Genomic DNA, 27,200 nt, shown 5'->3' with positions numbered 1-27,200 from the left:
AGCTGTTTGAGGTGGATGCAGGCTGTGTGGTTTGCGGGGTGCCAGCAGGAGCTGGAACGGCCCCGCGAGCACACAGTTCGGCTCTGTGCTGCAGGTTCAAGAAAGGAAAAACATCAAGTCTTAACCACACAGCATAACACACTCCACAGTCTCTATTTTTTGCTGTTTAGTTGTGACATAAGGCAGCTGTGGTTCCTATGTTAATATGTGATAGCTTTAGCCAAAGCGATGATGGAGACTGTAGACGTTTCATGTTCTGAAGAAGACTGTGAGCTGCAGCTAGAAGCTCCAGAGAAAAAAGATTACATGTGAACCTTTATTCTCAACGATATCACACATATGTGTCCAAGTTAAAGACACTCAAGCTAGTTTTGACTGCTGATTGAACATTTACTGTACAGCATTAACCCCCTAATGATCATCTGCAGACAAAGGTCATATTATCATGAAGCCAGGTAGCTAAGAAATCCACAATGTGCAAATTTAGGTTTGGCAGCTGATACCAGTGCAACTGAAACTCCAAAATTCTTGACACCCCAAAACTTTAATTCAAAAAGAAGCTTCACACACACACACACACACACACACTCTGTGCCGTACAGGGTGATTCCTTTTGATATACCTTGTAAATGCCAAATGCTAGTACTCTATATACTAATAAAGTACTAAATATAATTTTATAAAATATAAAATCTTTGTAATTAATCCCACTGAAATCGAGTTTGGCTCTTTCTTTCTTCCTTTGAGGATAACAAAGTTTATAGATTTGTGGCCTGAAGATGTTTATAGTCTACCTTCATTGTCCCACAAGATACATTTTAAATTACAGTAGATGTGAAATATGCACAATTTGAGTGATTTGAGGACAGTACTTGGTTAAAACATGGCACCCATTCTGTTAAAATTATAGAAGGTTTCCCCATGTATAGCATTTCCTTTAGGTAAGTTTACTGTTATCCCATCTGCTACCTCACAGACACAGTCTAGGGACAAAGGCCAGGCCTCACTGTGGCACCATTGATAAGATGAGGTCGGATCTCCCTTTGTGTATGTAATTTTGAAACCAAATGATCAGAATCATTAATATGTGTCACGTTCTGTGATAAGATGGTGCAGTTCTTTACATAATAGAAGTGGATTCTCACTCTTAACGGATGTTTGTGTCCACAAAGTGCATTTTTAGTTTCACTAGATCTATTAGATTTACTAAGGTCGCTAACTTTTTACAGGAGGTTTGGCTGAAGTGAGTGCATATCTAAATGAAACAGAGCTCCTTGTCAGCAGTAATGAAAGCGAAGAAAGTGGTTTGATATGAAGTCACCTTCTCCTCCTTCTAGTTTAGTGAGTCAGGAGATGAGGTCACCAATGAAAACATTTGCCTTCCCATACGCCACTATTACTGTCGTTTCCTTGACCTGTTTGAAATAACACAACTCTTTAAACAGCACAAAAAGATCTCTTGTTAGCTGTTGGCTATTCTGCTCCATAATCAGCATTTTCTTGCTTTTCTGTTTTCTAGTCTCACTTTTGCCAAGATTCAGTGTGTGTGTGTGTATGTTACTGTCGGTTGCAAATCCAACGGGGTATTAGAATCTTCCAGATAATCTCTCCCATGGAAACCCTTCAGTCACTCTCTGACAAACCTGTTTGCTGCAAGCTGTTTTCTGACCACCACACCCAATTTGTTTTCATATAAATATTTTATTAGTATCAGTAACATGTCGGAAGGATTATTTCCCATCCATTCTTTATTTGGATAACATATCAGAAAAAAGAAACTGATAAGCAATAGAAATAGAAAACGAGACGTTATAAAAATAAGAGGATATACGTGCATGTGTGTGAGTGCTTTTCTGAGGAAGAGTAAATCTTGGAGTACAAAAACTAATCCCAGTCACTGTTTCTAGAAAGGATTTTGCCCCAGTTTATAATCCGAGTCACTGAGCGGTTTATACTCTGGAGAAGGAGCAGGATACAGGCAATATGCCCTTCAACATCCTAGAACCAGAATATCAGTTCGTTTTTTCATCGTCTCATCGTTTCTCGTCTCCATCAAAGAAAAAGTTGGAGTTCACTTGTGGAAGTTTGATGCTCTGCTTTTTTTTGAAAATGGTGAGTCAGTAATCCTCCATCAAAACTCCAAAAGGTTGTGGGGCAAAATATGCTCCATTAGACCTTTTCACTGTTACTTTGACGGCAGGTGTTAAAGGAGTCACAGGCAGAAGGTGCTTGTCCTTGCTTTCCATTACATCATCATCCTCAAGGTGTCCTCCACTCCTACATCTGTCTGCTGCTCTTCACCTGATGCCTGTTGTAAGACAGGAACATGAACATAGCTTCTTTTATTAGCATAAAGCATTAGCTTTATCTTCTACTGAATAACAACACACACACACAAACACACACAGGACTGTTTTCTGCACCACTGCTGGACATTTAAATTGCATTTTTTTTTCCTTTTTGGCTTATCATGAAATAAAAAGCAATTGCATTTACACAATGAGCTGCCAAGGTCTGAAATGGACAAAGCATTACATAAATATATTGCTTTAAGTTCAGCTGATGTAAGCGCAACCTGCAGGAAGTCAGCAAGTTCAACAGAAGTCACACAGTTAATGATGACAGGATGGTTAAACTCCAAGAACCTTTGTGCACTACAACCATGTTTTTTTAACCCCTGTTTATGTCGAGTAGGAAAGATTTGAATAATATGGAATGGGGGTCTTTGAAACGTGTCTGTGTGTGTGCACACATGTATGTGTGTGTGTGAGTGGATGGGTTAGTGTGTGTGAAGGGAAATGCTGCCCTGAGGGAGAACTAACTCAGGCAGGAAAAACACTGTAAATGCCTCAGATGTTATCAGTTCTGTTGGTGTCAGTCGACACATTCAGAGAGGAGGAGCCGTAACATGTGAAGTGAGCCAACCTAAACCCCCACGCCCACACCCATGCACAAACACATGCACGCACACAAAGATACGCAGCTATATGCTCACCATTTTCTGTGTCTGAGTTTGGGCTGATATGGCGTTTGTTGGTGCACATGCACTCTAAGTGATCCTCCAGCCTCACCTGCACCTCCCTCAGCTTTGGCCGCCTTCGCACGTACTCCACCTTTGCCACCTGAGGGGAGAGAAAGTGAGACAGAGAGAAAACTTTATTGAGGAGTGAATTAAAGCATGTTTGTTAATACTCTTTAGCATAGGCAAGCCCGGCTAACTAGCTCACTGCATGAATTCGTACAGTCAATCCTACTGCCAACTTTGAAAAATAAAAGGAATAAGGAAATTACATAAGTTCAGTGTAGCTATCTTGAGTGGTAGTTGTGTGCCTTTACCCAAAGTTCCCTTGCACTAAAACACATTCTAAGGCATGTTCTGCTTTTCTGTTGAGTGTGTTGGGTTAGAATGAGTTTTTCTAGTCAAAGTTAGCATCATTTTGATGCAAGTTAGTATCATTTTGATGCTAACTTTGCTAACAAAATGATGCATCAAAATTATGCTAACTTGCACCAGATGCACCTTGCTAGCCAAACTAGCTGTCTTGTGCTAGTGCTAAGTAATAACTTAATCAAATTTATAAGCTGAGTAGATTAAGTTTTTAAAGAATAGGAAACACAATGAACTGATTACTAGAGAACATATGTGACATCAAAGTTTAGTCTCAGTTTTTTTTTTGCAAATTAGCATAGTTGTTGCCATCCAGTGGATTTTTAAGATCGCATTTATAAGATTTTTTTTTAAACTAGTCTGCCAGAAATATTCCATAGAAAACATGACAAAGAGTTTCTCAAACAGCTAATGGAGGTGGTCATTAGCTACAGCTGATAATCTCCCAGTATCAGGGCCTCAAGTTGGGTTTTTTTCATGTTTTTTTCTACATGTTAGGATTTGAAAATTTAATTCTTATGTTTTGACTTTTCTGATGTATAAATAGTATTCTGCTTCACATTTGTCAAATCACCTGTGGTGATCTGCTACATTTCTGGTTTAGCTACCTAGCATTTTGGTCTCCCTAGTACCCAGTTTATCTGGCCTGTTTTGGACAAGTGTGGATGTTATGTTTGTATCTCCTTTTTGGTACAATGTTTGACTAGACCACCATCATTAAAATGTCACTTTTTATTGTAAACTTATCTCCTGTTCCCTCCACTTTTAGTCCTCTTTACCTCAACAATCTAACATAGTTTTGTTCATTATATTGATGTAGACTGTATTATTTGAAGCTATTGTAAATTTCTTCATATACTAAACTTCTCCAAAATCAAATCATGATCAAATTTATGTTTGCAACAATATAGGTTTGTTGATCCCAAGAAATACCCAATGATAGTGCTATTTAAGTTAGAATGAGACAGGTTATGTATGATAGAGGTGCTACAGATAAAATGCTTTCTTGTACTTGTGCAAGCACACAGGTGTGTGTGATCTCGTTTGGAAGAATGAATGGAACACTGATAGGAGGTTTGATTTCACTTACACTAAGTGAGGCATATGTTGTTTTGTGTCACACTTGACATCAACACTAGAGCCCCGAGCCTAGCTACTCACGTAGCAATGGGCCTTTCTAGTTCATGAACAAATACACACCCAACATACTTTAATCTTACATAAACAATAAAAGAACCACAGAAGCACAGTACATGCGTAATGCTAACATCCTTGTTAGCAAGCCAAGTCTGCACTTTGCCAGGTCCAATTGCACAACCATCTCTGCTTCAAGTCTTAACAGACTCTGAAATAGCAGAGCTAAGACTTCGAAAAAACAAAAGCCCACAAGGAGGTTCAGCTGAGGTGAGCAGCTGTGCAGCTAAACAGCACACATGACATTGACTAGACCTTGACAATATGCTAGAAGGGGCGAGCCATCACTTCAAATAGTCGAGGTCTGCTATAATTGTTATATATATATGAGTAGTTAGATTAGATTAGATCAACTATTAAATTAATAGTTCTTTCCTGCAGACTTACACTACAGTTGCTGCTGTAGTTCTAGTAAGAAAAATCTATGTTTTGTGTAGGTAACTTGGCAGTTGTTATGCATTCATTCAGCCTACTGATGTAGTTCTTCCAAACCTGTGAACGTTAGCTAGGTGACAAAGCAAAGGCTTCAAGTGGAAACTTTACATGGCAGTGAGTGATCTCACAATGATGATATCCATCTTTTATATACAGTCTATTCTCAAAAAACAAATAAACTTCATTTCAGGACAGCAGCTTTTAAAAGGGCATTACAGATTGACTTCCAGCCTGCTGTAGTCTTCATATATATATATATATATATATATATATATATATATATATGTATATATATGTATATATATATATATATATCAGTACTGAGGCTCTTTCTTTGTTTTCTCACATATGGACACACCCCCTAAACCTTCACCCTGCCATCTTCCCTTTAGGTTTAAGTGAGTGCAGTTGCAGTCGTGACCGTTTACCCTCTAAGCACTGAATCTCGGCACATGCGAGTGACTTTATTTTTGATTTCCTCTGTGAGCAGACAAAGGATGAGCCCTTTCATCTCAGATTGGGTTTCAGCGGGCCAAAGCACAGAGTATCAAACTGCCCTCCCCTCCTCTTTTATTCACGTTTTCCCTCTTGACCTCTGGCAGCACACTCTTACACGTCTTTCCCTCTCATCCCTGATTATCAGTCAAACATCAACCAATCAACCTGCGAAATTATTATTAATATTTCATGTTCATATTATTAAAGTAACTATTAACATCACCATCATCAGCACAGTTTAAAAGTACAATAAATGCACTTCCTGTGTGCCAAACACACACACAGACACACAGTCCTTGGGTCAGCTCCCACTCTTGTGACTGTGAACCAGTTGGGGTTTACTGAGTCTTATTTCCAGCTCTGGATGAGATCAAAGGGAAGCTATTATGTTCATGTGCTACCTCACTGCCAGATTTTCAGTCACTGGCACACACACGCACGCACACACACACACACACACACACACACACACACACACACACACACACACACACACACACACACACAATGGTTAAGCTGGGGAGAGTAATTGTTTTTGGCAGGTGTAGAGTGTATACCTCCAGTAAGTGGCTGCGTATTTACACGTTCTGTGCCATTATTCGTTTTCTACACTTTCAGGGTCAGTGCCAGTAAAAGACAAGGAACAGAAGCCTTTTGCTAAATGTTTACACAGAATATATCCCTTAAACAAATTTGAACCACTTCTATTGTCACAGGATATCCCTGCGGATGAAAACTCTTGTCTCTGGCTACTGTATGTGTCAGACACCAAACAACAGTCTTAGTCCTCTGTGACTTTGTCCTCTTCCTCATAATGAAATTGAAGGTGACATATAAGAAGATACAGCGTGCACTGAGACAGACAAGTGCACAAGAGAAATGTAATAATAGGTTTTTGAAATTTATGACATCCTTGTGATTTTTCTTCACTATATCATAGAAAAAAAATTGAAATAAAAATTGTGCCAAAGTGCATGAAAAACAAACTTCGTGCGAGTGCCAAAGCTCTTGGCCACAGTTTCACACTTCATATGCAGTTAGTCTCTATTAAGGGACTCTAAACAAAGAAAAACAACAGATAAATGGCAGATTACTTAGACATGATGAAAAGACTGTTTCTACTAAATACAACAAAGCCTTTTCCGGATACTTTTTCCTAACTTTAACTCCTCAGTTTCACATCTTATGGGAAGTCTCTCAGCTGCCTGACTTCAATAGGAAATGGTTTATGACAAACTTGGAAATACAAAATTTGTGGTATTTGGTAATGGCTCTTCCACTCTGGGGTGTACCCGGCTCCAGCTCCATAAACATATCTACAGTTCAGAAAATGTTAAATAACAGTATGGTTACACACAGTTTTGGTTTATGGCAATTATATTCATTTTCTTTTATTCTTAAGAAAAAGTTTAAAGTGATGACAATGAGTAAAGATTAAAATGAAATTGATTTATTAATGAATTAAGGATGGATATCAAAAATTGAAGCAGTGCAAGTGTACACGTACAGTGTTGATATAAAGTCTTATTCTTTCCTTTGACTGAATTATGTCTTTGACAGCACAAAGTTATCAGTTATATTTGTTTTATATGTGAATGTATGCATGTGTTTTCATTAACTACCAGGTCTCTGTTGGAAGGAATGTTTGAGGCAGAAAGAAACAACCACAAAGGTGACCCTACATGCCAGGGTCTAGCTGCGCTCATCTGTGCAGTGTAGTGTCAACCTGTGCTACTGGGTAACCCCCAAGACTCCCTATATGCAAATCTTTACCTCTTCCAAATGTGGTGTGAAAACAAAGCTTTTTTAGAACACAGAAGAGTCTGAAACAGACACACACAGGTGGTCACATGTATAGAGAGAAGCAACAGAAAGCTACCTTAACAGTGCGGTAGTGTTTACGAGCCGCCTGGCACCTCATGTTGCTGGTGTTGCAGCAGCCAGTGCAGCGTTTCACCTCGACACAGGGAGGCCAGATGATGAAGTTGGCTGATGTGGGATCCACCTGACTCCTGGGAATTTCATAAATTGCTGTCCGAACTTTGCACACTGCTGGCAAGGCCTCTTCTACCACTGCAGGTGAACAAACATGGCTGATCAAACCTGCAGCAATGGTTCACTTTTTATACAAATACTAATATTTCCTATTAACGTTATACAATATAGATTTTTTGGAAACTACAAAAGAATAGTTAAATAACCAGTGGACCTGAGGCTCAAGCTGACTACATGTGTGTGTGTGTGTGTGTGTGTGTTTCTCACCAGTGCTCCTCCTGTGTCTGGTATGTGTGTGTGCTCTCTTTAGGTCGGGGAAGCTGTGAGAGAAGTCCTTGTGGTAGCTGTGTTTGGTCTCCTCGGTCACCTCGTTCTCTGAATAGAGACAAAATAACACAAGCATACTGAGACAATACACACCCTAAATGTTAACAACAAAGATCCTTGTGTCAAAAACACGGACACATACTAACGCACTATTGTGGATAACATGCATGCATAAAGTTCATTTTCTGAGAGGCATAAGTGTTCTCTTGGGTGAGATTGGATATTTTTTATTTTGCTCATTTCCAGCTCCATATTTCCATCCTTGGACACTACTGGACTAACGTTGCATGATTCAGAATTAAAAATAATACCTGTTTATTGTAATCTTGGGCCATGATGCATCACTTCAGTTGATCCTGGTTCTTTGGACATCAGAAGTTGTCCCTTAAGTTTCGTGAAATCTTACGCACCACATTGTTGGCCGAGCCAAAATAGAAAATATTTTTAATTTATCCTCATGGGACCATGAATCTCCTTATCAAGATAATTTGACAGCTGACTGACCAAATTACAAAAGAAGGAAAAATGGTGGCATGTTTACATGCTACAGCAAGCTGCTCATTACAGATATCTTTATCAAGTGTCTGCTGATCAGAGAAGCAGTTTAACCAGGTTATTCTAACTGAGTTATGATGTCAGTGGGCTACTGAGTTCTCTGCATGTACACGAGCCCCAAAAGGAACAGTTTCAGTGCCTATTCCAGGTACATTTGAATGTAATCCACACACAAAGACACACAGCAAAGATTTTGTTAAGTTGGAAATGACATCACATTGCAAGCAAACTTGTGCTTTCTGAGTAACTTCTTTGTGAATTTTGAGAATTATTTGCAGCTGTTATGTAACTTTATTGCACTTTTTTTGCTTTGCTGTACAGTGGAGGAAGCAATTATTTGATCCCCTGCTGAATTTATATGTTTGCTCACTTACAAAGAAATTTGATAGTAGACAGAATATCAACTAAAAATCCAGAAAAATAATTACATTAAACTTATAAACTGAGGCGCTGATGAAAGATGTAACCAGAATCTGATTGGATGAACAGAAATGCTGTGTATGACCCAAAGAACACCATCTCCACAGTCAAGCACGAAGGTGGAAACATTATGTTTTGGGCAGCGCATTGAGAGGCCAAAAGACAGGAAAACGTGATGTAAAATCTTGGACTACAACCTTCTTCCGTCAGCCAGAACACTAAAGATGGGTCATCGATGGGTCTTCCGGCATGAAAATGACCCAAAATATACCACAGAGGCAACAAAGGAGTGGATAAAGAAGAAACACATTAATGTGTGGAATGGCCTAGCCCACAGGTGTTGAACTCCAGGCCTCAAGGGCCGGTGTCCTGCAGGTTTTAGATGTGTCCTCGATCCAACACAGCTGATTTAAAAGGCTAAATGACCTCCTCAACATGTCTTGAAGTTGCCCAGAGGCCTGGTAAAGAGCTAGTCATTTGATTCAGGTGTGTTGACCCAAGGTGATATCTAAAACCTGCAGGACACCGGCTCTCGAGGCCTGGAGTTCAACACCCCTGGGCCCTAGCCAGTCTCCAGACCTCAGACCTATAGGAAATCTGTGGAGGAAGCTGAAACCTTGAGTTACCAAGCACCAGTCAAGAATGTTTTCATGAAGAGGAGGGAGCCAGAATTATTCCTACAAACACAGAAACATATTCTATCTACATTTAATCTTGGAAACTGTGCCACTCATTGACACTTGGCCATAAATTGTATTTGTCAGTTCAGTTTGGTTTGGTGGTAGTAGTGTGTGGTAGTGAGCTTAGTTTAATCTTTTATTTATTTATTTTTCTGTGCAAGGTTTTGGCAGGTTGTGACAATACTACATCTGAGATTAGACAAACATCCAGTTTACGGAAAGTTTCCTAAAGTGGATAATATTCTTTAGTTAATAACTGATGATTTATGGCATAAAGATTTATATTAGCCAATCTTGCCCTCAAGGCTTAGTTTTAAATCTTAGCTTTGTGTGTGTGTGTCTTCTAGAGATGTGTCCACAGTTTTCACAGATTCTTCAAGCCATTCAGTACTTCCAAACCACAGGATACCCACAGACATGTTTAAAGCCAATAAATTCTGAGCAAAGATTGTGTGTGCAGTGTGGATTTGTGTAGATTTGTGTCTCTGTGTGGGTGGAAAAAGGGAGCAAGGTTCCAGGAAATCAGAGTAAATGATGTCTAGGCAGGACTCTTTTAATTTGATCTTGAATACCAAGCCTGATGCTTCTTTTTGTCACCGTGTAGATGTCTGCGTGCGCTCCTCATTCTTGAGGCCATATGTGCATGCAAACAGTCACACACACACACACACGCCTGCCTACATACACAATGTGCTTCTAAAACACAACAAAGTCCACCTTCGACATTTCCCTCTCTGTCTCTCTCTCTCTCTCTTTCTGAGCCTGTGTGTCTCCCTCTCTCGCCCTGACATGCAGGAATTTGAGCATGAATTATACATAGCAACACAGCAGCCTTCCAGCGAGCCCTCCTCTCAAACCAATAATGGGCAGCATGACAACAGTATAATGAAGTGAGCCACTTGACCCCCACCGAGCCGGGGAGCCGTCACCCTCGACATTTGCATCTCAATGATGCCAGGATTAATGGTGGCACCACTCAGCACTGCAGACATAAAAAAAAAAAAAAAGTTCACGCAGCAAAAAAAAAAAGTTTATTTGGCTGAAATGTGAGTGGATGCAATAAAGTGTGTTTTTTGCCACAGTTATTTCCTCCTGTCTCACCTCACTGATTCAATCTGCTCAGATTTATTACCTGCATAATAAAAACAGACATCAGTGTTTATTGAAGGCAAACGCCGGTGCTTTTATTCTTCTTCAAAAGTTGGAGACTGTTTATGATTGAACTGCACACAAAGCCTTCTTTTTTTGTGATCTCAGCTACACAGTCAGCTGCTAGCAGAGCAGAAAGGATACCGATGATTTTTTAAGAAAATCAAAAGTTGCTGCTGGTCTTTCTGAGAAACATCCAGTGATGAGATGAGAAGACAAAGAATCTTGAACCAGATGCAACTAATTCCTCAAGTCAAAGTCTTTCAAGGCACTGACAGGGAGGGAAGCAGCCGTGACTATCACATTTAAGCTCCCTGTGCCTGATGTTTATCTGTTACTCAGTCAAGTTAAGGCCTGCTTGGATCTTTGTATGACTAAAGGTACATAATTTTTCAATGACATGCTAAAATAAGACAAACATGTGCATTGCTCCTAATTTCAGAAGTAGATTAAAGATAGATTAAAAAAATCACAAGTGTTGATCTGGTGCAAAGAAATATGAGTTTCTACAGTAACGTCCTGTGACTTTTCAAATTTCATTAAAAAATATTTGCCTACTATTTAGCTTTAAATGCCACAGAGGTTTGACCCCAAGTTATATCTGTTCCCACTTGGTCCATGAAACCCTGACACTGATCACAAGCACAAACGTGATGTAGCCTTGTGCAGTGCTCTTAGAGTTAAAAATTACTTCCCTGAGGAGATTAAAATTGCAAACTTGGCATTGTGTTTCACATCACTTTAAAAAAACACATCTGATCTTATCTGCACCATGTTTATTTATTTCTTCATATATTTTATTAAAAATCTGTCACAGGCATCACATGAACAGATTTTTCGATGAATAACCTCATTTTTCTGTAAGGATCAAGCTTGTGGGAGACTTGTATTATAATAAAGTGCTTTACCTACGGAGTCTATCTCTAGCAGCCGCTGGAGGTCGCTGATGCTGCGGATCTCGCTGCGAGAGAGCCGCTCCAGAAGCTCCCGAGGGAGAGGAGACTCCTGTGGGAATAAAGTGGGTGGGTTTATTGGGGGTGGGAACACAATACTGCCATAGTTGGTGCGTAAATCACGAACACGCAAACGTTACTTATCTGCAGCTGGCTTTCAAGCTTACTCGGTGGCGGGTTTTCAAAAAGTATCAAACAGGTAACTGATTAATGCTCGTGCGTAATTACGCAAATAAACTAGATTTCATCTGTTCTATTCAGTACGTTAACCTTCAGGACTGAGTCTCTGTGAGTTCTATTACTTGTTTACAAGCTAAATAGCTGCGAGTAAAAATCTCACAACGCGCAGCAGAAAAGATTAAACACAGAGTGTTTTGATTCAGCGCACCTGAGCAACGGTGCGTAACACGCAGAGGTAGCCGGCAAGGATGTGGTAAACTGCGGCTCTCATCTCCTCTCAGATCCACTGCATAGGCACCAGAATAGGTCGAAAATCCACCGAAGGAGCCGGGCTGTCGCTCCCTGCTCTCATCATCCCTCGGGAGGACAGAATACCTCCTCAGTTTTAATATAAGAGCTGTGAAATCCTGAATGAAATTAAAAGGATGGAAGCAAACTTCTGCTTGTTCTGCACCCGGTGTAAGTCACTGCCAAAGAGATTTAAGGAATTATTTTTAAGTGACCGCGAAAAACGAGAGTCCAAGTTTTAAAAAGATAAAACAAAATAAAAAAGTACAAATCTTAGGATCCCACCGATATTCGTCCACAGGTCCGAAGTTTAAAGCAAATCACACAATCAGACTTGACATCAAGTGTATGTCCAGTTGCTTTTCATTTTGGTCTAGACAGAACAGGTGCCGATGGAGGCATTTTTTGCATTCACATATCCAGAAATATCCATCATTTTGTCCTCAATATGATCCTTTCAAAAATCACCCATTTGTGCCCTCTGCAGCGTTTGAGCGTCTTGGCACTTCAGGTAGGTAAATTTTCAAAACTCACAAACCGAGAGCAGGTCTGTCTGGAAAACGCAAAAGAACCAAAAGCCTTTATCTCCGCTCTGAGGAGTTTGATGCCAGCTCCCAGCGGTCCTGTGATCTCCGGGGTGAATGAAGCTGGGATGCTTTCAGTCACAGGATATAGCTGTGCGCGTCCGCGCGACTGCGACCGCGCTTTGCATAAAAGGCTACCGAGCACAGCAGCAGAAGCAATAAACTACACCACGGAACAGCCTCAGTCTGAGCTGCTTAAGTTGATCACGCTTGTATTGGACACTTTGCTAAAAAGAAGTCGGGAACTATTGTTACAATACCTGACCTTTAGTATGAATTTGATGATTTGTGATCATCACATATTCAGACCAATGCATTTGAAGTTCCCTCAAGATAAAGTTAAAGGTCCTGTTTGGACTATTTTACACTGACATGCCAGAATAGTAAGGACTGATAATGATAAACTGATATATGATAAAGTTATCCAGATCACTAAGAACTGAGCAGCCCATTGATCAATAGCTGTTTTCGTGGAGATTAATTCCTAGACTACCTAAAAGAATATCAAGTGGACCCCCCCCCCCCCCCCCCACCCCCACCCCTGAAACACACATGCACAGGTGACAGTGACATTGTGCCATAAAACTGTAAGAATTTTATTAGTGCTTTGTTCATGTAACAAAAGTTCACAGCAATAGTGACCTCAAGGAAACATTATAGATACAAACTCAATGATCCAATCTTTCCCTCTATGAGCAAACACTCAGCAACAGTGGGCAGGAAGTAGGGAGAGCGGAGAAACAGGAAAAAAGCACAAATCACAGGAGACAGAAAACATTAAAGTTAATAACATGCAGTAGGTGGAGTGAGAGAGGTTCTCACCCCAGCAGCCTGAGCCTGTAGCAGCATAATGCTGGCAGAGGGTGACCTGATCCAAGTTTTTACAAATGCACAAATTAATTTTTATGTGAGCTACATAATGCAAATGTCTGACGCCCCTGTGTTGGTCATCTTTAACCTACCAGATCCCCAACACAAGGTGAATGTCATTTCAGACAGCACTGATGTTCAAAGAGCACAGAACCGAACTTTTAGCAAGAGCATGTCATGTGTGCTGTCTGCTGCATGCTTTCTCCAGGCAGCACCTTTACTGTACTTCCAGTGGTCAGAAGGCTTCGGAAGTAGACTACTTCCTGCTGTGCGATAAATGTAAGAAAGGACAAGAGAGGGTTTTTACCTCTCGAATCATAACCAGAATCTGGTTCCACAAGAGAGGAACCTGAAAGCTAAAGGCTCTACTGCCCTTCTACATTTTTAAAAAATAGTTGACACACCAGAAAGTCTGATCTACAAATAAAATGGAACCTACAAGAAGTTCAATGTGATTAACAATATAAAGCAAACTTTAAAGCATCTGTCAAAGGCTGCCTTAAAGGTCAGTCTCCAAAATGTACACTATCCTGTGGTTGGTTATGTTTAGTTGGTTGTAATGTTAACACATTTTCTGTGATTTAGCAAATGAACATTAAATGACATTCAGTGAAAAGGGAGGCAGTATAAACAGCAAGCATTTTTGTGGGTCAGTGACAGAAGTTTTTGAGGGAATGTAAAAAAAATACATTTTTCCCCCTAGAGCTAAAGCTTCATGAAGCAGTGCTGGAATCTGGAAATCCAGCCTTAAGCATTCCAACATGCACGTACACATTTATGATCCTTACACATAACATTTAAAGTTAGTTACTTTCTTTCAGCCTTCCATGTTCCTGTGAGGCAAAGAACAGAGAGCAAAACAGAGGAAAGACAGGACAGGACAAAGGAAGAAACAAGGAGAAGAGATTAAAAGTCTTCAAAAGAAAAGGGAAGAAAGCACAGATATGGTGGTGATATCAAGATGAAGCTTATTTGGATGAAAGAAGTCAAAGCAGGGTCAGTTGGCACCTGTGTGTGTGTGTGTGTGTGTGTGTGTGTGTGTGTGTGTGTGTGTGTCTAGAAAATCCAGTCTGTGTTGGACCAAACTTCCCCCCAATTAAAGCCTATTTAGGCTGACAGAGGCTAATACCCTAACACAAAAAAATCCACCTCTTTCCTTGCATCTTCTGTGAAAGGGTTTAGTGTAACCAACAGGCAGACAAAGGGAGACAAAGAACCGGAATGATGGCGGGGAAATGGGTCAGAACCGATTCTGATCTTGAATGGCCTCACTGGTACCATGACACTGTCACTTCCTCCTGGCATACAGCTTCTTCTCTGAACTCCCTGATGCATCCCACTTGCTCTTTTTTTCTTCCCTCCATCTCTTCCAGTGTTGTCTGTCTTTGTGCCAGCAGCACTCGGTGCCATCAAAGACTCTTTGAAAACGTACTGGTCACATTTTCTTGGAACATGAGAGTTTTCTTGAAGGCCCTGAACATTAAAAAGAAAAACAAAATGTCCAGTGATATTAATCTGCATGTCTGATTTTACACATTCGATGACAAAGAGACAGCATCAAATAGGTTAGTCTGTATCATTCACAATAACTCTCAGAGGGTTAGTCTTTCTCTGTACTCCCCCTGGCATTTTGCTCTTATTGCACATCATTTAATCCAATAAAAAGAACTACTGAAGGGGGAACTGGTTTGCTAAGCAAGCTTGATTGCTTAGTCGGGACAATATAAAGCAGACTTCTGCCATTTTACTGCCTACAAAACATTCCTTTTGTGTGGAGCAGTCAATACTCCAACAGATTAGGGTTAAATGAACTGGTGCACAAAGCTGACAAATTTCTGCACTTCAAAAGCACTGATCCAGAGAGCAAGATTAGAACACTTAAGACAGCTTGCTATTACTTAACATATAATTGTGGGGATTTAGCTCATCCCTTCAATTGGATCCACTGACTCATATTAAATCACTTTATAGTCAGCAGTAAGTGGAATTTTTCAGGCACTGCAGACAAGCTCAAAGTTAAACTATGCAAAGTAGTGCAAAGCAGATGACTTCTATTTCAAGGCAGTCAACATCAGCAGCGCATTAAGTTCATAGAGGCTTGTTTGCAAAAACCAAAAAACTGAGCTGCCCTTCTTTTGGCTAATGTTAGACAATGTTAACACATTCAAATTCAAGTCTATCTTGTTTTGTTCCAGGGTTGATCTGGTTAGCTGGCAATGCAGATTTTACGAGCTAACTGTCATCAAACTATGTGCAGCTGGATGAACATATCTTGCTTTTTAATATTATCCCTGGTAAAATCATATCATTATTCTTAAAATATAACATCTCTGGCTAATATGATGAGACGGATCTATGTATATTATCAAACAGCATTTATTTCATTGACCAGTAGATCAGTAAATCGATTTTTGTCATGTACAAGTCCACTGTCATCGTATTCTGTGTACATTATATACACTGGTCTCCAAGTTGTTGTACAGACACATAACATACAGTAATGTTCAGGGCTGTCAGACAACAGTAAAAGAAGGTGAAAAGCTGGGTGGACACCAAAAATATGACTGGTTGGCAAGGGGCTGCTTGCTGTTGCTAGGTGAATTTAGTAAAATTTACTTGCTCATTAATTGTAAGGAAGACGATGACTCATTTGAAAACACTCACCAATTACTCGCAAAGCAGTAGTGATACTGCGAAGAGTAAAATGCAAAGGGGAAACAGTAGCTGCTTGCCTTTGAATTAAAAGTTGTTTCTTAGTTTGTTGATTTCAACAGTAAGGCACAGATTTTATTTCAAATGAGAACCTTCCCTGTTTCTGTTCTAATATTGCACTTTAGTAGTAAGGGTCAGTACTACTCTGTAGAGAGTTAGTGTTTGTGTTTGCACACAAAGAGGTTTTTGGTGAAGCACCATTTTTGAAACCACTTTCACCCAGCAACTGCCAACAACCTCTAAGACCTATATTCACCAGCCAGTAGGGTAATACAGATTTTTCCCTAGCAATCAGTGGTTGCCAAGGGATTGCTGACTGATTGTAACCCAATTTCATGGCAAAGCATGTAATAGACATACCAGTCCACCGTGTCCAGTTCACACTTTGCCTTTTCAAAGCATAAAATGGACACGTATGCAGAAGTTGCAGTACCAGCAGGGGAAGCTGTGATACTGGATTGGCTAACTGGTCTCTAGGTCTGTGTGTGATGATCCTTAATTTCTGCATCTCTAAAGTCTTTCCTCCATAAAGATGACATTTGACAACCTCCCCTGGACCCTTAATGATCAATCATGACATCTCAGTATATCAATAAAGACTATCAGAGTAGTTTTGGGGGTTTTCCAATGGTAGCTAAATAGGCAGCTGATGCACACCCAGTCATTTTGTTTAATGAGCAGGCCTAAAATATGACAACATCTCAGTCCAGAAAAGAGCTTCTAGGGTTACTCAGGTTAGGCTTTGAATGGGTAAAGAGTTAAACACAGGACAAATAGCATGCCACTTATCATGTTTGTTCAATTTTGGGAATTTCTGAGGGCAGCAACAATTTCCACAACTATATATGGCATATGAGAATCAGCATAGTGACCTGATGAGAAAAAAAAAGTGAATCTTGGTGAAATCACACATTAAATGTTATTGGCTGGTGTGAAACTGTCTCCTTTATGAACTCCAGTGTGTTTCTTTATAATCTTGAATCTTTTTTGATTATATCTATTTTTGTAAATAGTTTTATATTGTATTCTATCTGGGAGATTTTTTTCTTTACAGTCTCTTCTCCTTCTTCTTTCCTCCTCTCCTTCTTTTTCTCCCACATAAATCTGTTCTGTCTTTCTCCCACATAACTTTCCAAGATATAAAGTTTATTTATACAAACCCAGGGGAAAAGTTAGTTGTATCATGTTTTTTTTTTCTTCTTTTCATTTTCCTTTTCATTTTTTTACAGTTCCCAGACATGTCACCATGTTTAGTGTCTGTGTTCAATGGCACTTCAGCAGGGTTTGCTTTACTCAGCTCCACCACCCAAACTGTTGTTTTGTAGAATATGGGAATGCCACCAGTGGGACCAGAGTAAAATGAAAACAGAAGAATTAAATGTTGGAGATAATGAGCAGCAAGCCAAAAAAAGTGTTTAAGAGACACAGAGACCGTTACAGTTAATCCAGCAGGGGATAAAAAGTTTTATGAGCAGGGCGGGGTTTAAGGGTTATCCCCAACTTTATTCACAAAACCAAACACATGGTGGAAAAAAAAAAACCCTTTACGCACATTTTCCCTTCCAATCTCTCTTCAGTCCAGGCGACATTAGTTATTATAAGCTCTTTCAAAAAAATAAAATAAATAAAAAAGGTCAGAATGGATTGCGCCGTTAAACCCAGAGCAAGTCCACTTTTGGATACGTGCCAAAACCTATTGTGTTACTCAGGAATATTTGGTCCCAAGCCAGCTAGAGAGACTTATCCAGGATTACAATCTCATATGTGCGGGCATTCACCTATATGTAACGTCACCTCATTACCACCACCACCCTTTCCACTCGTCTGTTGATCTCAGGCCACAAGGCTCTGACAGAATGCTTTATTTAGGCCTATTTGGGAAACTGAAAACACAGGGCCCTTGTGCTGTGTGAAGTCAGAGTCATGAAGACAGAAAGCCAGCTTAACTGGAAGGGGTATACAGTAAGTGCTGGACCTCCCACCAATCAGAAACAGACGTACTGCCTGAAGCTGAAAGCACTCCGAGTGCACACCACGAAAAATGCTGCAAACATTGTTGTTCCTTAAAATATATGGGACGTTTTGTAACTGGACAATGTAACTGGATATGTCTTCCTTTGATATAACTGAGGAACATTTCTACTACGGGACAGACATGTTGCTACTTTCTTATCAGAGCCCCGGGACAAAACATCGCTGATTCTGAGCGAGTACCTCTTGTACTGTTGTTACAATCTGTATTCTCTGTCTGCATGTTCAGATGGTAAGACAAAAAAGCTGCTTGTTCAGATAAGGAAATCAAAGCAACGAGGCAAAAACACACAGCTGGAATACGCTGTCTTTTTTTACAGCTAGGAGATGTTATAGCGATGATCCCCAGCATGTACAGGATTAACTGCCTGTGATTACTTTGTTCAAAAAGTGCCTTTCTCTTAACTTCAGGCACTCACACATAGAAGTAATGGAAATGTTTTCCACGACTCAGACAAAGGTAAGGAAAAGTAAGAAACAAAAGATCTGGCACTGCTCGCAAAGGTGGGGCACATCTTGAGGTTTGGAGCTTAATGACCGTAATTGCATTTGGCTTCTCTGCCAAATGGTAATTCACTCTACAACCAGCTCACAAAAGCTAATTAATGGTCTAAACACGAGTGGCACTTTTTATGAAAATGGTGCATGCAGGGAGTTTGGTTGGAGAAACAACCAGCCAAAGAAGAACTGCAACCACAGAAGCTTTTAGCACAATCAACAGCAAACACATGGAAAGACATGTAATAGTGATAAACCCCATTTATGTCTCTCAGTGTGTACTCAGTGCTGTGGGTTACTTAAATGGTATGTAAAGTATGTATGTATGTACTGGTATGTAAGGTTTTTGTCAAAGCTATGATGCTGCTCATTCACATTAGTGAGAGGGCGTCTGGTAATCCCAATTTATTATTTTCCAACATGCAGCTGTTGTGAAGGAACTCATTCTCCTCCAAACCAAATTTGGCTTCCAAAACAAGAAAAATCAGTGAGGGGAAAAAAGGGGAAAAAACAAAAAATGCAGTCCCAACAGGATGCATGTTTGCTGAAAATATTGTAGGAGCTCGTACAGCGAGGCATTGATACCAAAGGATACCTCATATGTGCAGGTGGGATTTCACACACAAGTATTATATTGCACTCTAGGATTAGCATGCATTGAATTCTGAGTTACATGTGTATGTACAATCAAAATAGTCTATTTATTAACTTATTGCTACATTTCTTGTGTTTTGCTTAAAGAAAACTGAAAAAAAAAAAACAGAACAAAAACAATTCAGCTGTTTCTTCAGTGATTATTGTGTGAGCATGTGACCTAAAATTCTGCATGACTCAGAGGATCAGCGAAGATTTTATGATGCTCTGTCCGAGCCTTCTGACCCTCACCCTCCTGTGGTAGATATTAGACTCAAGGGAAATTTTAATTTCACATAATTTCACAATTATCTTTGCATCACTTTATCAATTTCTCTTTGATTATTACATTCCCGTTCCTGCAAAATGTTCCAAAAAAGATCCAGTGCAAAATATACAGTTTTTTTTATTTTATTAGTCCTTTATTTATCCAGGTAAAAAAAAAAAACTCATTTCCAAGAGAGACCTGGCATCATCATGGTTCACTGATGTATTGACCAATTGTTGCTATTAGTGTGTCGGCCTTGTTGACTGAACTGGTTAATGCCAAATGTGATGGATGGTGGCCAATATTTAATTGTATTTAATATTAAATCAGTTTTATGCTGGCTAAATGTTTAGAGATAGTGAGATGAAACGCTGCAAAACTATCAGAAAGCATCATGATGACAATTTAAAGGGTACAAAGGGAAAAATACATAACAGGATAAACTTCTTGAGATGAGCTTAGGATTTCATAAGTACTGTAGCCATGGGAGATTTTGAATATAAACATAATGCAGTGATTTGAAAATCATGTAAATTTTAAAAAATTGTTCAAACTGAACATATCAAATTCATAAACTCTTTTCATATATTTTTTTTTAAATTAGAAACTTTTTTTAAAATTAAAATTTAGAGGGAATTACACTGTGCGTCATGCCACGTGTGCAGTGCACTTCTGTAGCATCACAGATGCTGGCTTTTGAGATGTGCGATGATAACAATGTAACTGTTATCTGATGACTCTGATCTTTAGGCTGTAGGAGGAGGGGGACTGTAGAAGTTATGATTTCCAAAATGAATTTCAAAGGCGAGTACAGGTAAGGAATCATCGCCCTCATTGTAGGAAGAGCTGGGCTCCTGTCTATGATCCTGCCGTTTTCAACACTTTTCAATTTGTCCAAGGCCATATCAGCTCAGATTGTCAGTACCACTTTGTGGTGGTATGACGTCCTCTTGAACCGTTTTGCTGCCACAGTTCATCTACTCAGCCACTGTGAGTTCTTCTGCTACCTAAAAATGAATACCAAGTTGGGATTTTGACAAGGTGAAGGCAGGGGTACCACAAATGGGGGGCCTAGGGGGCACTGGCCACCCCACAAAATTTAAATTCTGGAGGCACCCCTGGCTGGAGGAGATCTATTGTATACTGCAGAGACACAAGCGCAAAGTAGTGAGTGGGACTTTCACTGAGAGACCAAAAAATAACAGAGATGCTAAAGATTGCATGGGCGTAGACAAGAAGATTGCCTTAGACATGAACTGGTCCAGTTAAAGTTCAGGTAAAGTTCAATTTAAATTCTTTGATTGAGCCTCAGATTTTAATCACACCTCATATATTAGTGATAACGTGATAAAATAGAGCATGTGTCATCTTTTCAGAACACACTGTACACAGTATTTATTCTGTTAGCATTACATATAAATTCTTGCCTCTGTATATCACTACTGTTGATTTTAAATCAAACAATAAAGATGGCGAATCACTCAGAATAATAACAATTACAGCAATCCTGATATGTGTACCCTTTAAGGATAAAGAGGACAAGCAATCTGAAAGAGAAATAAGGGACAAAACTAATGATTATTATTAACACATGTTATAATTCAACCCATTTAGAACTTTTTTCCCTAATGTGTACTGATACAGACTATCTGCCACATCCAGCCAGCTGCAGAGGTGGTTCACACCTCTTCCCTTTTCCTCTTCCTCCAATTCTATCACCTCTCATAATAATGTCGGCCAATTGATTTATGCAATAAGGTGATGATCAACATAACTGTAATTGGCACAGCTGGTTTAGAGTGACCAAAAAAAGAAAAAAAGAAAGAAAAAGAAAACGAGAAGCGCTTCATTTGGATTGACAGGCTTATCCCAGCTGACAGCTGGTAGGGAAGCTATGAGTCCACAATGTGAAAACAGACTCCGCTGGACGGTCTGACCAGTGGAACATTTGATTCAGACGATTGTGCGTCCTCGATTGTTCATCGCCTCAGTTGGGAGGCTTTAATCTCCTCTACGGAAATAATTGGGAGGCAGTGAGGGAGTTAATTGTGTTTTCCACTGATGAATCATCAGGAAGTATTGCCCCCCCACCCCCACGCACACACAGACACACACGCAAACATACACATACACAGTCAGGCCGGCATTCATACACACACACAGACCACACACATACTGTACACTTGCACTTTGTGTGTTCACATACACCGTTCCAGAGTAAAACAAACTGTAAACAACACACATTAAAAAAAGACACAAGCACATGAGCCTCTCTCTTTTTTATCATTCTCATTTTCAGCCTCTCTCTCATCCTCTCTGATACTTTATTTCACCCATTTCAAAAGATTAAGAGACCAATTAGTAAAGCTCTCACGGCGGCTATTACCACGCTGGGAACTGGGGAGAGAAGAAATCCCCGTCTCTCCTCTTCCAAAAGAAGGATTTCTCTCTCATTGTCGCCAGGTTGGGAGCGAAGGATGTGGGGTGTATTTGGAGTGCTGCTGATGTGGTAATTTTGGCTCGGAAACAATGCTACGCTGTGTAAAGAAGGGGTTTTAGAGGGAAGTAGCAGAGCTGGTGTTTTTTGCCATGTGTGTGCGTGTGTGTGTGCGTGTGCTTGTGTGCTCACATGTGATACACACATTCACGTTAAGGTGACATCATGGCATCGCTCCGAAGGCCACACTAGGTTCCAGATGAAGGAGGAAGCATCGAATTAACTCCGAATCAGGACGTGGACACAGACGCTTTGTGTGGGAACAGACAGTGGGAACAGACTGGGAACAGAATGGGAACAGAGGGGTTTTCCTGTGTGAGTGTTGTTGGAAAACAAATAAAGGGGAAAATGATTTAAGGATTAAAAATTTGGTCAAAACTATGAAAAGATAAACTTCTCCAACCAGCTGTAACATTTCCTTCCCTGTGGTGTCAAAGAACATTTTTTATCAAAGCTGCTGATGTGTCAGAGTGACACATCAGGTTTCTTAGGTTCTTAAAAAAAGACACATACAGGATACCCTTCTGACTCTGTGCATGGTGTGGAGAGGATTTTCAGCATGGGCAGTAGCTTTCTTGTTTTGACTGCTCTGACTTTTATAATGTTGTCATGTTAGTGCAGAAAGCAGTTTGGCTGCATTGCATCATCATGATTTGATTTCTGGCCCATCCAAAAATTTCCTGCATGCTGAAATTATGTAAAGAATTTTATTGCCATAACTCTGCATTTCAGGACTGCGTAGTTCACAGTCTGTTCAGATTTTCAGCATTTTCTCATCTAACATGACAATAAAAGCTAAATAAAAGTAGGCTGACTATCTTTAATTATTATGATTGTAATTGCATTATTTGTAGATCTGCATGCATGTCCCTACACGAACACTGCAATGGTTACAATGCATTGCTTAACAAGCACTTCATAGCTGACTGGAGAGCAGCATTTCAGACTGTATGATAATTTTGTTATTGATATTGTTGGACATTTCTGTACTTATAAAGTACCTCCTGATCGACTACAGAACAGTGGATCAATAGACTGACTTTTTGATTTTATCTGCAAAAAACAAATCAAGTTTGCATTCTCCTCCTGCTGTTATCATTGTACCAGTTAGTTACACTTAAGCCCTGAGGCCTGCGTCGAGGAAAAGGGGGCGTGTCCAAATGAAGCCCATGTTGAGGTCCATATAGTTCTTCAGAATATCACATGACCAAAGACAAATGAGGCTTCTCTGAAATGACGTGACTGCCTCGTTATGTGATTCAAGCTTTCAAAAACACACAGGAATTATTTTTTTGTGTGATCTGGATCTGAGCTGATTCTGAGAATCATCATGAGCTTGCAAGGAGATTGTAAGCACATGATGGTGCCATAAAAAATATCAGCAGTTAGGGAGCATTTTGACATGACATCTCCCAATAATAACATACATCTTCTCAAACAAATCTTAGAGAGGATGGTTAATTACAGTAGCTATATATATATATATATATATATTCTACAGAACATCATATGGTACATAGACCATACATATCCACTGGCTTGTAGCCCACATGTATTATCACAGCAGTCCTGGTGTACATCGATTGACCAGCAGATGTCAGTAATTCCAAATGAACTTTAGAACGGGGCTTCGTGTGATCTTTTGATTGCCGAAACCACTGACTGGAAAGATTCAACACATTCACGAGGCTTCATCACATCATAGATGAAGAAAGAGACAAATGTTAAAACAATAGTAAAATAATACTATTTAATGCTGTTTTAACTTCAGATGTTCTTCTGATGTTCACTTATGTTTACTAATTGTATAATAAATCATTTGATAGGTTTAAGCAGGTTTAACCATGTGAAAAGGAAAGTTCTGAATCAGTCCAGTATAAAACTAAGTACCCTCGCTGTCTCCATAGGCAGAATGTAAGTAGTAGCAAGGTGCTGCTGATAAAATGTACTTGATTAATTAATCAGCAGCAAGTGTGAGCACCTCTGTAGAAGCGGCAGGTTTGGGCAGTTTGCTTCACTGGAGCGTTAAGGTGTGTGCTGACATAATGCAACAGTCTTCTTAGGAGTGGATGTCCCAGGAAATTCACCCTAGGTTCAGACCATGTAATACTCAGAGGAACTGCAAAAAACCCAAGAGTCACAGCCGGGAGTCTACAGGCCTCAGCTAGCATGTTAAATGTTAAAGTTCATGACAGTAAATTAGAGAAAGACGGAGCAAGTATGACTTGTTTGCAAATATTGCAGGAGTAAACCTCTTCTGTATAAAAAGAACATGGCAGCATAGGTTAGTTTTGCAAACTTATATGTGAAAAAAACCACAAGAGTTCAAGTCCTTTGTACAGGTGAGACCAAAGCCGAGATGCTTGCCTATATTACACAGCACCATGGCCAAAACCAAACACAGGATCTCAGCACATACCCTCATACATATACATCAACACATAAACCTCATACCAAGTGTCATGCACAGTGAAGGAAAGGTCATGATTTGGGTTTGCCCTGTAACCGCAGAACTGCGGCACCTTGTAGTTATTGAGTCAACCATGAACTTTGTATACCAAAATATTTATGTGAGACCATCTCTTTAAACGTTTGACCTACGACCATGAAATAGGACAATGATCCCAAGGACACCAACAAATCTCATGCATATTAAAATAAAAAAATCTGCATGGACAGCAAGGGTGAGCAATTTATTTTATTAATCCTGACTTTTTTGTACCACATTATGCACATATGGACACTTAATAACGAAAGCAAATTTACAGTTATTATTAAATATTTAACATTATTTTACTTTAAGACTTTATCAGAGTTTTTAATCATCCATTAAAACATCACTCTTCTGGAGATGAAAGACATGTGAAGCTGCAGCTATTTTTTTTAATAAAGCATGAAGCTACTGCTACACCAAGTAAGACAAAAAAAAATCCTAAGCCAATGCCAAAATTTATTTTTGGCACAGTGAACAAAACTCAGGCATACTTGAGTGTGTTTATGTGTTAATTATACAGTGTTGTTACTACCTGCTTGCCAATTTGCTAGCAGGTGATGGCAGAAAGACAGATTCCCACTTGTGCTGAGACATGAAGTAGCCTGGCTCTGCCCTCCTTTTCATCAGCTCTTATTATTATCCTCGACATAACTGTGAAGAAGTCATTAAAAATCCTGCGCAATACAAAGACAAGTGCTTAACAGGCCTGAGCCACAGTGAAACTGAGAGGTTATAAAAGTTCTGAGGCTGCTATCAAGAAGCACTAACTTCTGGTTTGTCTAATTAATCTGTCTGGGTGTATTTGGCACGGGGACCTGGCTGAGCATTTAACTATCAAAGCTTGATGATACGTCTGAATAATTTCTAAACCAATCAGTCAAACTGTAAAACCTACAGTTAATAGTCATGAATTCATGCGCTCAAAGCCGTCCAGTGGTCCGGATTGGAGTCTTTGGCAAGCCTATGCTGGCCCCTGGGCCTTATGTTTGACACCCCTGTTTTAAAGCTTGTGAGTTGTGTGTGTTTGTGGCTTTTTGCTCCTGCCCAGTGGAGAGGATGCTGTCATTGACTTATTCTTTTATTTAGTGATCAACTTCTAGGTTCTGTTGTATTTCATTCTATTGGTTTAATTATTATTGAAAACACTTGCTGTCTTGCCAACCTTGCCTCTTTATCTCCTGTTCAAACTCAGAAATGTTTTGTTATTTGACTAATATCCCCTGAAGTTTTACGGAAATGTAACAACTTTGCTCTAATTATTTACATTACTGAATGATCTAATGTTTTTTAATTAAGAGATAAATCAATTAGAGATCAATAAATACAATGAAAAAACGTAAAATAGCATAACCACATCATCTTTGTATGGCTCAGTTCTTGTATACTGAACACACACACACACCTACACACACACACACACACACACACACGCACACACACACACACACACACACACAGAGAGAGAGAGAGAGAGTATGGCCTTGTCTCACTTGGAGACACTTCCTGTTTCTTCACAGTGTTATGGCTGTAAATTATGCTAGACAAGGCTGTAACCACAATCAGTTTTAAACACACACACATTCACATGCATACACATAAACATGAGCGGCAAACAAATTCTGATGTAAACATGTGGATTTTCTTCCATTTCATGAACTGTGAGCAGATGAATTATCATCCAGAAGAGACAACTTTGCTCCTAAAACATATCAACATATGTGAAATTACAACATGAATTCAGAGAACAGGAGACAGTATTACTAATACCTGCATGAGCCCTCAGAACAGGCGATTCAAACCCTCTGTAGAGTGGACTGTTGCATAAATTGCAGAAGCTGTTGTTGATACGAGTTTTGATAATGGCGCCATCTGGTGGCCATGTGCCTAAATGCTAGCGAGACACATTCGGTGAAAAGAGCGATTTCTGTGATGGTTGGTGTTGGTGCTAGAGCATCTGTTTGAAGACTGTTTCACCTGTACATATAATATATAAGTGGGACATTTAGCTTGTTTTTAGTTTTTATTATTTTTTAATGCCCTGTGTTTGTTTTATTGTAAATAAATTATGTTCACTGCTACACTTGAGTTTTGTACTCCTTGACTACCACCCCCTTTTTTAGCTGCTCTACATTCGATGGAAAAGGACCGCCCTCGTCCTTCTGCTTTTCCCTCCTCATTACAATTGCTTTCAAAGACAGTGACGGGAGCTTGAGGGTGGGGCTGAAACAACGTCAGTACAAAATAAATAAAGTGTGTAATATTAAGATGAAATAGAATTTTAAAATATTACACTTCCTTTTGATACTAACAGGTATTGTCTTGGAGAAAAATGAACTACATTAGAAAATATGAGGGATCATTTTTAAATTTTCAAAGCCTACTAAGATTATAGGTGCATCCTGAAAGAGTCATAAGGGATACATCAGTAAGAGCACATACATATGCACAAAGCCAGGCCATAAACATACTCATTTCCTGTTTTATTTTGGCGACTGTTCTTCTGTGTCTTGTGTCTAGTTTAACTTCCTCCAAAGTCAGCATGTTAGGGGCT

The 27,200-nt window shown here is 39.6% G+C and overlaps 1 protein-coding gene across 1 annotated transcript; it reads right to left on the bottom strand.

The window, feature by feature from the left end:
- Positions 1–1,742: 1,742 nt before the first annotated feature.
- Positions 1,743–12,687, bottom strand: LOC134628474 (platelet-derived growth factor subunit A-like). The gene is made up of 6 exons (XM_063475154.1): positions 11,983–12,687; positions 11,550–11,646; positions 7,778–7,885; positions 7,395–7,588; positions 2,996–3,122; positions 1,743–2,308 (listed from the first exon to the last, which is right to left on the bottom strand). Exons 1-6 carry the CDS (start codon positions 12,043–12,045, stop codon positions 2,298–2,300), a joined length of 600 nt encoding a protein of 199 aa, XP_063331224.1. The 5' UTR covers positions 12,046–12,687; the 3' UTR covers positions 1,743–2,297.
- Positions 12,688–27,200: the final 14,513 nt, after the last annotated feature.

Source organism: Pelmatolapia mariae, linkage group LG6 (assembly GCF_036321145.2).
Source record: "Pelmatolapia mariae isolate MD_Pm_ZW linkage group LG6, Pm_UMD_F_2, whole genome shotgun sequence".
Classification (NCBI taxonomy): Eukaryota; Metazoa; Chordata; class Actinopteri; order Cichliformes; family Cichlidae; genus Pelmatolapia; species Pelmatolapia mariae.
The sequence above is the reverse complement of the archived record's forward strand: the minus strand, read 5'-3'. Positions and strand labels throughout refer to the sequence as shown.

Coding starts and splice junctions, on each gene's coding strand:
- LOC134628474 (XM_063475154.1), bottom strand. CDS start 12,045: ATGAGAGCCGCAGTTTACCACATCCTTGCCGGCTACCTCTGCGTGTTA. Junction 11,647..11,982: donor TGTTACGCACCGTTGCTCAG/GTGCGCTGAATC, acceptor TTATTCCCACAG/GAGTCTCCTCTCCCTCGGGA. Junction 3,123..7,394: donor AACACTACCGCACTGTTAAG/GTAGCTTTCTGT, acceptor CTCTCCCCTCAG/GTGGCAAAGGTGGAGTACGT.